The 17,047-nt window shown below is 39.1% G+C and overlaps 1 protein-coding gene across 1 annotated transcript in view; it reads left to right on the top strand.

Annotated features, from left to right (window-relative positions):
• The first annotated feature begins 893 nt into the window (after positions 1-893).
• MACC1 (MET transcriptional regulator MACC1) overlaps positions 894-17,047 on the top strand; it is a 37,304-nt gene continuing 21,150 nt past the window's right edge. The window contains exon 1 of the mRNA XM_005510932.3: positions 894-1,779. Within this exon, the coding sequence (XP_005510989.2) occupies positions 1,777-1,779 (3 nt within the window). The 5' untranslated portion in view covers positions 894-1,776. The remainder of the gene's footprint in view (positions 1,780-17,047) is intronic.

The following is a 17,047-nucleotide window of genomic DNA, read 5'->3' as shown; positions in this document are numbered from 1 at the left end:
CCTCTAAGTATCTTTGGAAATGTTTTCCTTTTCCTCCTCATGTCTAACAGGGCTTTATCTGCCCTACATATTCTATTTCCAGATCTTGAATTTATAAACTATACCTTTAGAGAGGCAGTGGGAGCAGAAAGTACAAAGTGAATAACCCTGCTCTGTTACTCTAACCTCTGGCTTCTGATAACAGCACAGAGCTCTCTCAACAATATATCTAGTTGGTTATAGAATTTAGAGATAGGGAACCTCTTATCTTTGTCACAGTCAAGGCCTTACTTTATTATACAAATTAGAAGAGATTAACATCCCCAAATTGCGTATGGTCAGGTGCGAAATGCTGTTTTCTGTATTATTAGTTGGGGAGGGAAAGTGTGCAGTTCTCTGAAGGAACTGAATGTTATTACAGTGGACTGACCATCTAGTTGAAATGGCGTTGGCACCATTTCAACTTCATTTTTTTTCCTGATGAAACTACTTGCTGAGTTTAACCCCACTTTACTACTAGCCCTGGTCAAACAAACCCACTTATTTTGGGAAGTAGCTCATTTGGTAGAAATTGCACACCATGATTGACACTATCTCCTCCACAAACAATCTATACTCTGCCTTTCTCCACATTTTTGTCCTGTTTGATTTATACTTCAGCTTTTTGGAGACAGGTTTAGAAAACTTGTGAAGCCTCTTTTCATCAAAGGGGAGTTCCAGCTGTGAGTCCTAAGTGCCACAAAAACACAGGTAGCAAATAACAACAGGACAGGCAAATCATCTCTTCTCCAACTCCCCATGACATTCCTCGTGCAAAGACCATTTATCTTATCTCCCTGTGGCTATAATCTTTGTCCCTTTAATGTTATTCAATAAAATGCTGAAATCATTGAGGAAAACACCTGCAATATAATATCTGGGAAAACTTGTTATTTCCTCAAGCTCATGAGGGCAAAAAGGAACTCTTTCCCCCACACCCTCCCAAATGTCTCTGCTTTCATAGAATCACAGAACAGTTTGGGTTGGAAGGGATCTTCAAAAGCCACCTGGTCCAATCGCCCTGCAATGAGCAAGGACATCTTCAACTAGATCCGGTTGCTTAGAGCCCCGTCCAACCTGACCTTGAAAGTTTCCCTCCTCTGTAGATGTCTTCTCAGGCCGTTGCCACCCCTCCTTCACTTGCTTCCTCATACCCAGCTGTCTGATTCTCTCACAAGCGCAGAGATGCCCAAACCGGTCATACAGGTTCACGCGATTTTGGTCACTGTATTCATTGCCAGTAAATCTAATTATTTCTAACCTTGATCTTTATCAGAAGGACATCCTTTTTCTCTCTTCCAGAAAGCTCAATATGTTTGCAACATGCCGTGTGAAAGTATTAATAGAAAACCCTAACTCCCTTCCAGCGATGCACAAGGAGCACATGCTTCCTTCTTTCCTGACTGTGCCTATCTCTCCTCCCTAAGGCGAAACTCCTGCACCACCTCTCCTGGTTTCAGGTGTAATCATAAACCAGCCAAAGGCAATTATGGGTAATGTAGTTCAATCGCTCCCTCCTGTCTGTTTGAACAAGTGGTGCCAGGTACCTGTTAGACTGCACATTCCAGCAGGCGTTGCTCAGCACCCCTGAGAGTGAGGCACACCAGGTGCGCTCCCAGCACCTACTCGAGCCCGCCGGAGTTTTCTGAAGCTGGAGCAGCAATAGGTGCTTCTTCAACAGTGCTGATGTCTTCATGTCTTGACCAATGACATAATTTGGATCTAGGAGAATCTAGGAGAAAGCTCTTTATTTCCAGAATGGTGAGTGTTTGTTTGTTTGTTTGTTTGCTTGCTTGTTTTTTGTTTTGTTTTGTTTTGTTTCTTTCTTTCTTTTTTTTTTTTTCATTTTTTTTTTTCCCCCCAAATGTCTTCTGTAGTTTTGTTTAAAATATTTTGGACGGGCTGAAGTATCAGCGTACTTTTTTACCTAGTATTAATGCTGCAGTCCGATACTCTCCTTTTGGCTGTAGCTAGTGCCAGGTACCTCTGGAGAAGGCCAGAACCCGTGTACAATTTGAATTGCACAATATTGTACCCTAAGGTGCTTTGGGATGTGTGGAGAAAGGCACGGAGCTTGCTAAATGCTGTTGGTTGTTTTTCCTGAGAGCATAGATGATCAAGTTCCTAAAATTTTAAATCAGCCAATATTAAGTTGGCTTTCTCTGTCTTTTGTGAAATAAGCTGCTGTAGTTGTGTATGTGTGTGTGCATGTGTGGGTTTATTGTTGTTGTTGTTTGGTTGAGGTTTTGTTTGTTTAGTTGTTTTGGTTTTATTGAAGCACTATATGAACTGAAATACTCGTCTTCCCGCATGCAGCAGTTGGACTGGTTCCTGGTTTTGTATATTAGGGATCAGAAATGTGCAATAGGATGCTGAACACTGCATAACGAACCTCCCTGCTAACAAGGCAGCTATTAGAAATCAGAAAAGCAGTGTTTAAAGAGCACATATTCTTCTGAACTTTAAAATGCTCATTTGCTATTAGAAGAATACTTGAAAGACAATATCTCCAGGCTAAATGGAGGTAAGACCTCTGTGGAGGCAAGACCTATCATGCTGACAGACCTTGAATCAACTCCCTTTATGGCTAAAAAATGAGAATCAGAACTGGCGGGTCTGCTTAGAAATATAAACATTTAAATGAAAGACAAGAAAGAAACAGCTCTTATTCTCCTGCCACCTGTTATTACCACTCAGCTAATAACACCTCTTCGTAGTTATAGATTTCTTTTTTTAAGGAGACAGGTTCAAAACCTTGGGAATAATTTTTGACTGGCTTTACTAGAAAATTGCAATAGGCACCCTCCTGAGCAAGTGAGAAAGGGAGGGGAAGAGGGAGAGGATTGCACTGAGTCGAACTTGGGGAGGTGCAAATTGCCACACTGGCAACACTTTCCCTAGCCCAAAACCATGTATTTGACAGCGGTTAACGTGAAATATTCCAACGCAGAACTTACACACTGAAACCAGTTGCACCCTGTCTGTGTTGGGTGGGAGATATGCAACAGGATTTACAACCCAAGTACGAGCTGGTTATTGTCATGCTAAAAGTCATAAAATAGTATTTACCTTGGGTAAATATCTACAGTTGTATTAACTAAACTATATAGTACAATAACCTGTGAGAATGTGTGCAACAGGCTAATTATATGTTGCAATATAAAGCTCATTGAGCATTTAAACGTTTGTTTCAAAATGTTTTGCTAGCTTTCTTGCACCCCTTTCTTCCCTTATTATGAGAATGGCTAATTGGGTTCAATTGTTGTCTTCTTTGTTATTTAACTTCTTTTTAACTCTATAATAATAACTTTTGGCCTGTGGCCCAGCAATATTTGTGTTTGGTGGACTGTCTCTGAGAGATTTCTACTAAGGGTATGCAAGTGAAGAAAAAAATTAGAAATTCACCATTACTGAAGCTGGACGCTTTCATTTTCTATTTTCCACAAAAGATAAACACCTTGAGAAACTACATGTTTATGCTACTGTAAACTTGGGCATGAATTCCTGCAGGTAAGTCTATCCTTGAAATATGAATACAGAGCAGGTGGACGAAACACCTCTATTTATCTTTCTTTCTATCTATCTATCTATCTATCTATCTATCTATAGATATCTGCAGAAATAGAAATTATGTTCCTGTAAAAAAAAAAAGAAAAGAAAAAAAAGGATTTTTGGACAGAACAGCCACTTAGTCAACATAATTTGATGGTCTCTGAAGGATGTCCTGTCTGAAAAGCTGAACTCTGCAGTAGTAGCAACTGCAGTGTGGCAAATTTCTGCACCACAAACTATGGTTTGTACTTGCAAAAAAAAAAAATTGCGAAACAATAAGCATAGCTCTGTCTGGAACTACTGGCTCTTCCATCCCTTCTGCTACAAAATACTATATAGGATCCTAAGTTACCTCCCAGGTCTCACAATGGGAAATGTAACGTGACTGGAGAGGAGAAAGGAGATATTTCAACAGCATTTCTTTTCTGACATTCCCATAGTCTGCTGCTACCACAAAAAGATTAGTCTAATTTGACCTTCTGTCTTTTTAACTGCTTCTATGGAAGTCCTCCCCTCCCTTATCCTCTTTCTTGAGTTGTTTCCAGTTCACCTCCTTCAGCTTTGTATTTTAAAGGGTAGATTTTGTTTGTTTGTTTCTTTTTTTCCAAAACTGAACTCTAGAGAAAAGGTGAGGTCACATACTCATGAAAAAAAATGTATTTGCTCTGTAATATTTTACGATATTTTCATCTGCTTCCCTGTACAGACTAATCTCATTTGCATTTCTGCACATTGAGCAAACATATTTTTCTGAGAAACTACAGCTAGCTTAGAAATCAACCTGTATAAGGAATTTTAAATTGCTCCTCTGAAATCACCTCTTCATGTTCTTAGCTACAGCAAACAATGTTATGCTGTTCAATTCAATAAGTTTTCCAATAGCTTCTCATAGTCTGCCCTAGCATTAGTAACCTCAGTAATTTTGGTTTGTGAACAAACACTGCCATATTGCTTTCCAATGACCTTCTCTTCCCACCCATCAGAATTCACTCAAAGTGCCTTTTGTACTCTGCAACAAGCTGAGGCACTGGAGCACTTCCCTACCAAGGAGGGGTGACGAAGTTGCATCAGGACTTTGAATCATTGGAAACTTTAAAAACCTGGAAGTTTTATAGTTTGCAACAAGTGACATTTTGGGCTCTGGTTTGGTATCTTCATGGTGGAGAGGAAAAGCTTCTAGGTTTGGATGTATCCAGACGTTCTTTTCAAGGAATACATCATCAAGGGATATATGGCTTAATTTGTGTAACAGTAGAAGTCCTTTCCTTTTGTAGCTGACTTCACCTCATAAGCCAGCAGGCTCAGGAAGAAGCTGGCTGATTATTTGGTTGAAAGCAGTTTTATGTGCCCCTGAATGCTGCTTCCCCATTGCTGTGTGGGTGAATCTGCAAGTTGAAAAGCTCAGAAAACCCAGTGAGTATGCTGGCAGCTGAGAAGAGATTCTTCTAAGTCTTCTGCTTGGGATATGTATTTAAAGACGACTCTGGATGACAATTATTTGAATTGAAAATGTAAACAGTTGAATCTTTTTGCCATTTTCTTCAGCTTTCTCAATGAGGAAAGGATCTTTTTGAATAATTAATAATATTTGTGTTCCTCTTTACAACATGCCTGTGAGATAGGGAGCTGCCATTTTACTTTGGGTAAGTCCTTGTGCTACATTTAAGCTGCTGTAATGGCAACCTGCTGCTGAATGGGGCAGTCCCTTTTCTTCTACCTTGCCATTACTTCCCACAGGCCAGCACAGGTGAACACTGACTCATCGGTGCCTGGGCCAGCTCCCTCTGGGACCAGATAAGCACCAGTGTTGATGCAAAGCAGACGTAGCACTGCTGCTTTCTGGAGCAGCCAGCCAGCCAGCCCCCCAGTCAGATGGCATCCCCAAGAAGAGGCTTAGCCTTAAGCACAATGCTAGGTGATCTTGTCTCTTGCCCAATATTTTAAAAACTTGGGAGATTTGAGATTTGACCGTAGTTCTATCCCAAGCTTGGTCTGAATTAATTCTTTAATCTCCATCTCTTTATGGAGACATTAATCATCCCCTGCATTAAATAGGAGTTCACAAGTATTTAAATTGATTCTAAAATGTATTAGCTCATACTTTAATGTGAACTGACCTCTAGTTAGATGTAATGGTATTAATCCAGGTTTCATCTTTACTTACTAATACAAACTGCCAACAGCATTGCTTGTCCATTGTGCCAGTCACCTTGCAATCATGCCAAAGCAAACACCTTCTTTGCCACTAGCTGTAATACTCTGTTCACAAAACATTTGTGCAACAACTTGACGAAGAGTTGTTCAAGCTCCCACCTGAGCCTACAGCTGCAAAAAACCACAAGTTTCACCAGCAGACTTGAAGCTTTTGACCCATCAGTGGCAGATCCTACAGCCTAATCTTGGTCATACGATCTCATTGGGACCAAAGTTTGGATATGTATTTACATGGAGAATAAGCTGTATTTCTACATGTACTAAGCTGCATAATTAAAAGGAAATTACTTTGTCTGAAACAGCTGAGGGGAGAGGAGGGGCAGCTGGAAAGGCTTTTAGGTGGTTTGTTTTTGTTCATACATGACCTCATATAATATCAACTCTGAGCTCTGAAGAAAGGCCTATGATGTGATGATAATCTTTTTATGAGTTCACTCCCACTGGTCCACTAGCCTTAATTTAACAGGACCACTGTAAAGGTGGGAGGACCATAGTGTAGCAGGGAGACAAGAATTTTCAAATTATTCATAGTCCTGCCCTAATTCCCAAAGCACAAATTGTTACCTGTTGCTCCATGTGAAATTATAATACTCTAAATATCAGTAAAGCCAGTTTGTTCTTCTGCTCAGTGATTCTTTTTCTTTCTTCTTCCCATTCAGAAGGTAGTCTGTTCTTTAACGTGGACGCTGATTCTTTGCCTCTGGACTGAGACTGTTAACTTGTTTCCAATAAGTTGTGCCAACCATCAAGTTAAATGAATAATATTGAAAATACATTTGTAAAATCTCATTAGCTTTCCAAGGAAACATCTAACAGTTCTCAGCAGAGGCAGCTTCTGATTGAAGTGTTCATAGTATCTATCTTAAGGGACGAGGAGAGCTAAACTCAAACATGTCCCCTCACTTTCCATATACAGTGCAAACAGTCCACTGCAATCTGACAAGGAGCAAAGTTGTATGCCTTCTACAACTAGATGGTACACAACACAGGTTACACTAATTGAACCAAGCTTAAAAGTGTTGAAGCTAAACTTCATATTGTTTTGAGGAGAGTGAGGGCAGGTAGCATGGCTTTCCCACTTAGATATCTTCTTTTTTTTTTTTGAGAACTCGGAAGCATCTGCTCTCTGAAGTGTGTGTGTGAATCTTCTTGTAAGTGCTTAATGCATGCATCATCCTAATATCAATAACTTAATTTCTTTATCTCGTCACTGGAGAGAAAGAGGTACATTTAATAGCTCTCAGTGATAGCTTTTTGCCTGCCAGAGAAAAGGTACTTACGCTCTGCCAGCTGGATTTCACACACAGTTACTTACCTGGCTTGCACTACTGGGTGGCTACTGATACAGCTACTGAGCAGAAAAGTGATACTAATCTGGAAAATATATGAGACAGACCTTTCCATTTTGGAATTCCCTGGTGTATTTTTACTGGTAATGATTGTACTCCAGTGACAAAACACAGATGCAGGAGGTACTATATGTACTAGTGACGTGCTCCCCAGAAAAGTAAGAATTTCCCTAGAGGTTTTCTCATCTCATGTAGTATATGGTAGCAGAAACAGAAGGACAATTTGTTTGAAGGTTGAACTTAATGGAAGTTTCATCCAACATCACTGTGATTTATTTATTTATTTATTTGTTTTATTCATTTATTTATTTATTTATTTATTTATTTATTTATTTATTTATTTATTTTAAAAAAGGTAATGGATAATCTCAGACTTCTAAGTTTGGCTACTGGTCAGTTCTTTTACCAGATAAAAGAAAACATGGGAGAGAGAGAACAGTGTGTGTGGGGAGGCATTTCTCTCTATATGACATCAGTAATTTTTTCTACCTGTAATGCGTAACTACAGTTGTCTTGTATCTGATTTTGGTATGTGATTTCTGCCGATAGCTGGAAAGAAAGGCCAAACCTAGCAATGCAAAACCTGTTGGGAGGTGTTATGAATACCTGCCTTGCTCTCAAGTTAATTGCGTTTTCAGGGTGTGAACACTTTGTGGTAGAGAAGGGCTCTTGTGATATTTATGCAGTTACTTTCAAAGCGTTGGTGGCAGTTTACTTCCCATGGCACTTGCACGTCCTGTGCTCTGTCACTGATTTCCTGAGTGCTCTGAGACAAGTTGTTTGGAGCCAGATTTTTAAGGGGTTAGCACACGTTTACACAGTTCTTATGGTTGGGGTGGAAGACACTGGAATGTGGTTATCAGTCTCTTTGTGTTTTAGTCTTTCTATCTGTAAACATGTTTATCTCCATTTTTCCCCTATCCCTGCCCTTCCTTGTGCATTAAACAATCAGTTCCTTGTCACCGTGCTGTGCTTGCTATGTATTCGTACAAAGCTTAGCAGAGAGATGTTATTCCAGATAGTTCTACTAGTATATAAATGAAAAAGTAAAAGAAAACCCTGATTTGAGTCCCAACAGAATATAAACATCAGCTCTGGGGCTCAAAATTGCATTTTTTTTTCCTAAGCATTTTCGGTTCAATAAGAAGTATTCGACTTGACACAATAACAGCTAGGTAAAAGTCTGTGGCCTTGATCCTGCATCAAGGAAGAGTAAAGATGATTGCTTTGTTTCTTTTGGCTTTGAAATCTGTGCATAAATCAAATTTAGTAATTCTGAAACAGTCTGGCAACTATGGAGCTGCCAGGTTTTGAGCTTCTTTGCCTGTGGTGCCAAAATCTGTGTGTCTCAAGCCCCATTCCTCTTGGGACAGGTAGATCTGGGAGGCTGAAAAACATTGCTTAGGTGGCAAATCAACTCCTAATATGGAGAAAGTGGAGTGAAACCTCACTCTTCCTCCAGGCAAAAGGTTCTCATATGGTTATGCATTAAACCTTAGGGGCTTTTAAATGGTAATCTCTAACGAACTTAAAAATGAAATTACTTGTGTGGACACTAGTGATTCAGCATACTGAATGAAGATGACAGAGATAGATTTACCCTTGTAAAATCTTGCCAAAATCAGCAATGTGAGATGAATTTGCACTGCAAAATAAAGTTATCTGAACTAATTTTCACAACAGCACAAACTGTTTAGTAATGTTTTTCAAGTCTGTGTGTAGAGTCATTTCTGCTTGGTGTGAAGTTAAGCAAAATCTCCTGAAGTTCTGAAGATTAAACTTGCACCATATTAGACAAATATCTTCACATGTTCTTACTGATGATCTGCCAACTTATACTCCTCACTTCTGGTGGATGTGTCATAGCTTTACAATAGCTAACAGTAAACCACTACATTATAGAAGTTTTTTAGATCATGATTCAAGTTCTGAGCAAAGTTGTACACATTTCTGTTTATTATGGATGAAGAAAGCTATACAAATAGAACCCTGGACTGCGATCTGTCAGGAGCTGACCTAAGCTGACTTCAAGCTGGACAACATTCGGACCATGCATCTCCAAGAACACTTGCCAAATTAAAGTTTAGGTGGAGTTTTGGAAGCAGAATATATTTAATTTGAGTTTCGATTTTCATACCTCATGCTTTTATTCCACTTTTTGTACCAGACAGCTCTTTGTTAGAGAATCCTATGTTTTACAAAATATCTGCTTGTCATCATCAATGACCTGAAACAGAAGAATAATTGCTATAAAAGGAAGACTGAAAACCTCATCCAGTAAATTGCACGGCCAGGATTACATGTGTCTTTAGCAAACAAAGGTAACAGGAGCCTCCTGTCTCACTACAGCCAAGGACAAACATCTTAAGCAAAGTAAATTGCCATCACACAACAAGTTGTGTATTTGATTTGATGATTTTAAGTTAAAAGTTAAAATGATATCTACACATTATGACAGTTGTACACTTTAATCAATGAACCCCTGACAGTGACGACAAGGATAAATGTGTAATGGTGGGAGTGAGCTGCTTGATTTAAACAGTCTTTCAACTGCACTGTAAATCTGTTGTGTATGTTGATCTCTATACAAAACCCATAGAATAACAAATCTGATTAGAAAAAAAACCCAAACAGTAGAATTTTCCATGTATAATTCACATAACACAGTACATGTTTTGAGCCCTTATCTTGAGAGGCAGGAGCTAGTTAACAGTGTAAAGCTCAAGACTTGCTGCCAAGGAGGTGCGATGGTTAAGGAAATGCTTTGACCTTCAAATTCAGTGGCCTTTTGGAAAAACTGTGAATGCCTCCTCCCACGTTTTGTTACAAATGGAGCAAGGACAGTAAACTTTTGAAGATGAAACCAGAAAAACTGTTTCTTTAGTGATGGCATTTGGAAGCTGTTGCTGAATAGGCTGAATTCTCTGAGCTAGCACATGGCAGGTGTTTTCAGGTTCCTAACTAGGAAAGTCAAAGTACTAAAAAACTAAAAAACACACTTATAAACGTGATATGAATTTCAGATTATTTCTCTTGTAACCATGCACCTGGTTTCTTCCTGTCTGAAGCAAGGTTTACCCGGCTGTTATTGATCAGACTGAAAGTGGCCATCTAAAGGAACTCAGGCTTCATAGAAGTATGATCTCAAACGACATGGCCTGTGCTGGGGCTTTGTTCCCTGGGCTATTTAGTGATATTTGAGATGGCTGTCTGTTCCTTTCAATCTGCTATAGCCAATCTATGGGACACTGTTCACTGGTCCCCACAGCAAGGAGAGATTAGTCTCCTCCCCTGCTAGACTGGCTGTCAGAAAAACCTCAACTCTAGGCAGTGCATGAAAATATACTTTCAGAGTTAAAGTTTAGAAATTAATGTGGTTTGCATGATGTTTGAATATCCTAGTGGTCTCAAATAAATTTTCTGTAATTCTGTAGCCTGACAATAGCCTATATAGCAGTTTCACTTCACGTATAAGGTGATTATTCTTTCTAGTGAATGGAGCATTATATGGCTGCAGAGATGGTTTTGGATGATAAATGATGCCCACAGTTTTTCTGTGTAGCAAGCCAGGGAAGTCAAAGAATTACAGCCTTTTTGTAAACTTGATTGTATAAAATACTGAGCTTGATCAGTCTATATGAAATTGGAAGATCACCATGCTCAGTGTCTCTGAAGGGTGAAGGAAAGCAAAAGATGGACATTAGGATCTTCACAAGGCTGGACAGGGGCCAGGTCTTGCAGAGACTGCCATATGAGTGAAAATGAATTTACTGCATGTAAAAATGCTTGAGGGAGTGCAGGACTGACTGGACTTGTGGGGGCTTTTTTGGGGGGAGTGGATGAGGGGGGAAGGAAGGGACCAGGGACAGACTGGGGTGGGAAGTTTGAGATAACATATTGAAACGCTGTGATTATATCTGAGAGTTACTGATCTGTAGTCCTCCACTTCTGCTAGAAAGATGATAAGTTCCGCTGTGGTGAAAAATAGTAAAGCTTGCTGAAGCAGAATAGGTGAAATAAAAAACTGGGCATGAATTTTGAACTGATAGAGTATCTTCCAGAGCATTTCTGAATTGTTTTCCTGAAGATTTTCTGCAGGGCTATCTGAGAGGCACTGTTTAGGAATCTGAAAAGTTTGGTTGTAGTCCAACATTCTGAACAATTTGCAACTGCATCACTCCAGCCATTATTTTTATTTGAAAGCATCAGCCAGATTTGTTGGGGCAGATGAAAACTTTTCTTCAACTAAACTCACTATTTTTTTTGTATAAAAGGATGAAATCCATGACAATTTAAGGTTTGGGTTTGTGTGGTGTATGTGTGTGGGTTGTTTGTTTTTTATTTTATTTTTTTCTTTCCTTTTGACGTGTAACTTGAGTGGAAAATCTTCCTTACTGTAGAGCTTGAACACTGACCCCCTAATTTTCTGTCCTATGCTAATTCCCTCCACATGTCTAACGCAGTGCTGTAGCCAGTGTTAGGGAAAGAAATAAAAAAGAAGGAAGCAACAGCTTTATTTCTTCTTTATCTTCTCGCTACTGCCATATTAAATGCAAAGAAGAAATATCATTAAGTGGTTTCTTCATGGCAAATGGCATGGAAAGATAGTATAGAGCTGAATGGCAAAGATTCTTGAAGGGGTTGGCACCCACCTGTGTATGCTTGCTCATGCTACTCTTGAGTAATTGCAACTCTCTCAACCTTATCAAATTCTGCCCTCAGAAGTCAGTGGTGCTGGATCAGAAGGAAGAACTGGAACCAGTGGGGAGGCAGGGGGCCTGTAGCAGCCTGAAGTGTAGGGATGTTAGGAAGAGCAATCTGGAGCTGCACTGTTTCTTTTGGGAGTGAATGGAGACAATAGTAGATAAAGTCAACGTAGGAATGCCTTGGCTAACACGGGGGACTTCTCTGATTTGTTGTATGAGCAATTCTTTGATCAATTTTGGAGGTCAGCCAACTGGCTGGTGAGAACCTCAGGAATGGTTCTGTCTCTGAACCCTTCAGGGAGGCAGGACAAGGGAATACACATTCTTAAAATGCTCCCATTGCTTAATACTATCCTTCACAATATAATAGTGTGGTTTTCCTGGGTGGGCAAACTAGCTTTCTGCTGAGGTATTGCATCCAGGCTAATGGTACACTCACCCAAGGGAGAACTGCTGCTGGAAAGGCAATTGAACACTGTGATGCAAGAGAGAGAATGAAGGTGCATAAAGAATAGAGGGACTGGAGGAAGACAAGACCTGGAACAAGTCTCTCACATAATTCTAACTTTCACTTCTAAAAAAGAAAAGAAAAAATCTTTGAAGACTGACTTCGTCACTGTTGCATAAATGGACATGTTATTTTTATCTTATCAAACAGTAAGAAACAAAAGGATAGATGCCTTCTCAACAGGCAAGAATAGACAGTTTTGTCATTGAGCCTGTAAGTCAGCTAGATTTGAGAACTAAATTTAGACACTTAAGGGCATGCAATTTGTTGGGAACTCATTGCCTCAAATCTTCTTGAATTTGACCATTCCTTTAGAAGAAGTCCACAGTGGTACTGAAGACTGTGGTTGGTTTGTTTGTTTTTTAAAGACAGAATCACTCCTATTTTGGTTATAAAACTACTAGCAATACTGGAAGCAGGTCCTCCTCATTTTCACATGTAGGACTTCTCACTTCTTCCTCTGAAATATGTAGTCTTCTGTGATCAGAGATAGATTATTAAATGGGGTCTGTTGTTGCATGGCAGTTTATCTTCTTCTGACTTCATTTTTGTTGCTGGACCATTACCATTTTAGAGTCAATCCAGCAGTCATATTATTTCAGTAAATATATCCTATTAACAATACTATTAATAAGAAATAGGTAAGAGTAAAATTCAGAGATTCAAATGTCGTTGATTAGTAGAGAAACTATCCATCAAAATATAAATCTGATTTGATAGAAATAAGAATGGTTTTTTGCCCATCAAGAGCATGTGTAACTCCTATGTAAAGGGTGAGTCTGTAATATAATGAGAGATACTGAATTTGGCTTTTAGAGAACAAAAAACATTTTTATGAATTCCTCTTCCTTCTTCCCTTCAGAATTACAGTTTCAGAAATAACTTTAAAATATTGGCAGGTGTAACTTAATGGACAGCTCAGCCTATTGTAACAACACAGGCACAAATGTTTCAAATGTGATGAAGTCTTGCTTCTGGAGAAGAGTTCTCACCAAACTTTGCCATTAAAAAAAAAAAAAAACAAAACAAACCAACAAAGAAAAAGTCTGCTTTCTGTAGCGTACCTTGGAAAGTGTCCCTGTGATTGACACTCCCTCTCTGATGCTCTCTTCACTATGTTCCTAAAGTGCCAAGGACTATTAAACAAGTTCTTCAGTCAAAACAGATCGATACACAAAAAATAGGTTTCAGTCTTTCCTTGTAAATATCATCACAATCTATCAAACATACTATTTGTGCTGTTACATATTCCCTGTGTCTGTTACATGGTCACTCAGGTAGAGCAAAATGTAATTTGTGGATGCACTGAAGAATTATTTTGTTTAGTGTTACTAACTCCCTAACCTAACCTTTAATGATAACCAGAGGAGTACTTGCCAAATAGATTTACTTTCTTCTGCCATATTTAATGGAATTATTTTCCTAACACAGATGGCTGCCTGTTTTATTTATTTTTTCCATGTTGAGCTGGTCATGTGTCAGCTACCTGTCATCATTTTTGCCCTCTGAGTATTGATCTCCCTTTATAATCCCCAGGAGAGATGGAACAAGTGTCTGATTTGAGTCCTGTCCCGTTCCCCTTTCATGTTCCCCATTCATGCCCTACACATTGGGATTTCTTCTTGCCTAGGTTATACATTTTGAAAACTTGCTTGACGTAGTTTAGATATTGCAAAACAAACTCTTCATGTGTATTGCCACGTTAACTTATTTTTTGGAGGCGGTGTGGTTTTTATTTGTCCCCCCAAGCTAACTAACACCAAACCAACATGGCTCCGTAGAAAAAGACCCACCTGACTGTGTAGGCTTTCTGATGTGTTTTTGCTTTCCCCTGGAGCAACAGACTGTCATGCTTATGGAACGAGACCTTTCTAGTACCATAGCTCATCAAAAGCACAGCACACTGCAGTTCCCCCTGTATCTTTCTCCAGGTGCTCACCTCAGTTTCTTGAAAACAGAACATCAGAAGAGTAAAGGCACCTTGTATCTATCTGGATATCAGGTTCAACTTGCCTCAAGGTTCACATTGCATGTTTTTCCCATGCATCTTCAATCTACATCTGTCCAAAATAAAGTGTCAGTATCCAGGCAGCGTACTGACAGGCAATTCATTTCTACAGCTGGATGTTCAAAACTGGTTCCTGGCAAAGTGTCAGGCACATTGCTCGATTATATCATTTTTAGCAAAAAAAAAAAAAAAAAAAAAAAAAAAAAAAAAAAAAAAAAAAAATCCTGCATGTTTGCAACATATCCAGCTGATATGGGTGCTTAAAATCTGTTGTTAATGTTAATTACAATTATAATTTTAAGAAATTTAAGAGCTGTGAACAAGTAAAATACTGGCCTTTCTCTGCAGGTGGGTTTCTTGATGTGATCTGCTTTGCCGTGATGCTGTGAAGAGAGAGCAGCTCTCACAGGATTTCTGTTATCACATCAGTGGATCAGATGAGACATTTAAACATTGGAGGTCAAGAGGGATTTTTCCCCTGCTTGTGCTCAGGCCTTGATTTTTAAAGTAATTATTTCTAGGAAACCTGTAACATATAAATGTCTGATTGCCAGTTCCTAATGAAGAACTACTTCACTGTTTGACCTGGGTTTGGTTTTCTGGAAACTGTTTTCCTTTACTTGCTTTCTGTACGGATATTAGATGTGCCATTTTCTATATGTAATTGGAAGAGTGTTAGACAGTAAGTGTTGCAAAATCAAATCTTTGGGACACAGGAAACCTCTTCCTTTTTTTTTTTTTTTTTTTTTTCTGCTCCTGACCCTGTGCCTTTGAGGCATACAAAGGTATTTCTGCTGGTTTTGTTGTTTGCCTGTTTTTGAGAAATTTCCTTTATTATCCTTAAAGTTAGCTCTTAGATTGTAAATCATTCACTACTGTAATGCTACTGCTGCTTCTGTACCCCCTCACTGCTTCCTGCCCTCAAAAACCACAGCTCATCTCGGTCCTTCTGCCAACCTGAATTTTGGCACTAACAAGCAGAGACATGAGACTTTCTTGGGGATGAGCACGATAAATACTATGCAGAGTTGGGAGTGGTCTCTAAGTCAAGGTAGTGTGTAGGTGTCTAAGGCTTTATATCCATTCACCACTAGCAGGTAAGCTGCTGAGTTAAAGACCCAGTGTTACTTCTGCATGCAGCTTGGACGTGAATAAATCTCTAATTTAATAGAAAGAGGAGAAGAAATCAGAGTAACAAAATAATATATTGAGTACTTTAGTTGTATCCTGTACTCACAAACCTGTGATCACAGCTATGGTTCACAGGGATATAAGTAGCTAGCAGAGATTTTGAGATTCCCAGTCGTATCCACTCCCTAGCTTGTTAAGAAATGTTGACACTTGAGGTTTTTGTTTCATCCTAGCAAACACTAAAAGTACCCAAGGATGGGCAGCAGGGCTCTAGTCTGTGTGCAGAACATGATACGCAGAGATGTTGCCTTTGCTCTGTAATGTTGCATGTATTATGATGGCATTGAAACACTTGCAGCACCTAGAAATGGAAACCTTTACTGTTTAATGAAATTGCTAAATAAAAGGTGCTCCTTATAGAGTGTTTTCAACACCTGTTTTGAAGGAATAACTATGTTGGCATCACAATCAGTCACAATTTGTAGTATTCTAATCTCTGTGAAGGAGCCAGAAGTGTTTTCTTAGAACCTCCGAAAGTCAAGAAACTAGCTATGCTTCCAAAGTATGCATGGTTACATAAAATAGGTGTGAACCTAGTGTGATTTTTAACTATTATTGTTTCTAGAGGCTTTTGAGAGGTGGCAAGGAAATGAATTCATAGAAGAATTAAACTAAGAAAATTGCAAAGTTTTCTCTGCTTAGCAGAAAGAAGAATTATTGCAAATAGTGGAAAGTTGGATCCTTTAGTTCACCTTTACTTTCCATTTCTTGTTCCTTAAAAAATTACCTAGTAATGTGAGTAGGAGGCAACATATTTCTTTTTGTAATACTTGAGGCCAAAGAGAAATCATGAAGTATTTCAGAGTGATAGCTGAAACCTGAAAGATAATATCAAAACTTAACTACACATTCTTGAGGCTTCTGGAAAGCAATATTCCCAAATGTGAAGTCCATAACTGAAAATAAATTCTTTAGACCTTATGCTTTCAACAAGGAACTGTAGAAGTACAGTTGTACGAAACAGAAGGAGCATACGTGTCTTGTAGAGGGAGTGCCTGTGATATAGTAATTTTTGCTTGCACAGTGTTCCCCAACCGGGTGGTAAAGCAGTCAGTTCTGGGTCATGCAGAGCTGAGCAGAGGCTGCAAAAACCCACCTGTCAACTTGTGGAAATATACTGAGAGGATGACCCACTTCAAGTCCTGTTTTAGTTGCGCCAAGACTGCTAGCTCTACCCTTCAATGCTAGCTCAGATGAAGTACTCTGAGCAGCCCTATGTCAGTTACAAGTAGCAGTGTAGACATATGTGGGTCTGCAGAAAATTTAAACTCTGGCTTCAGGATGGAGTGTGAATGGCTCTGAAGTTCCCATGGAATGATAAATTTTCAGAACTTTGAAAAAGTAGGTACCAAACTTGTCAACTACTTAACAACAGAGTAAATAAGTAGATATATCAATTGAAAATGCTTTTCTATCATTATAGGAAGAGTGACAAGTAACAGGGTCATACTAAAGCATTAAGATTGTGGCCAAGCATCAGTGATACATAGGGTTGAGATCT

This window comes from Columba livia, chromosome 2, assembly GCF_036013475.1.
Source record: "Columba livia isolate bColLiv1 breed racing homer chromosome 2, bColLiv1.pat.W.v2, whole genome shotgun sequence".
Lineage (NCBI taxonomy): Eukaryota > Metazoa > Chordata > Aves > Columbiformes > Columbidae > Columba > Columba livia.
This window is presented reverse-complemented; position numbering and strand designations above follow the sequence as displayed.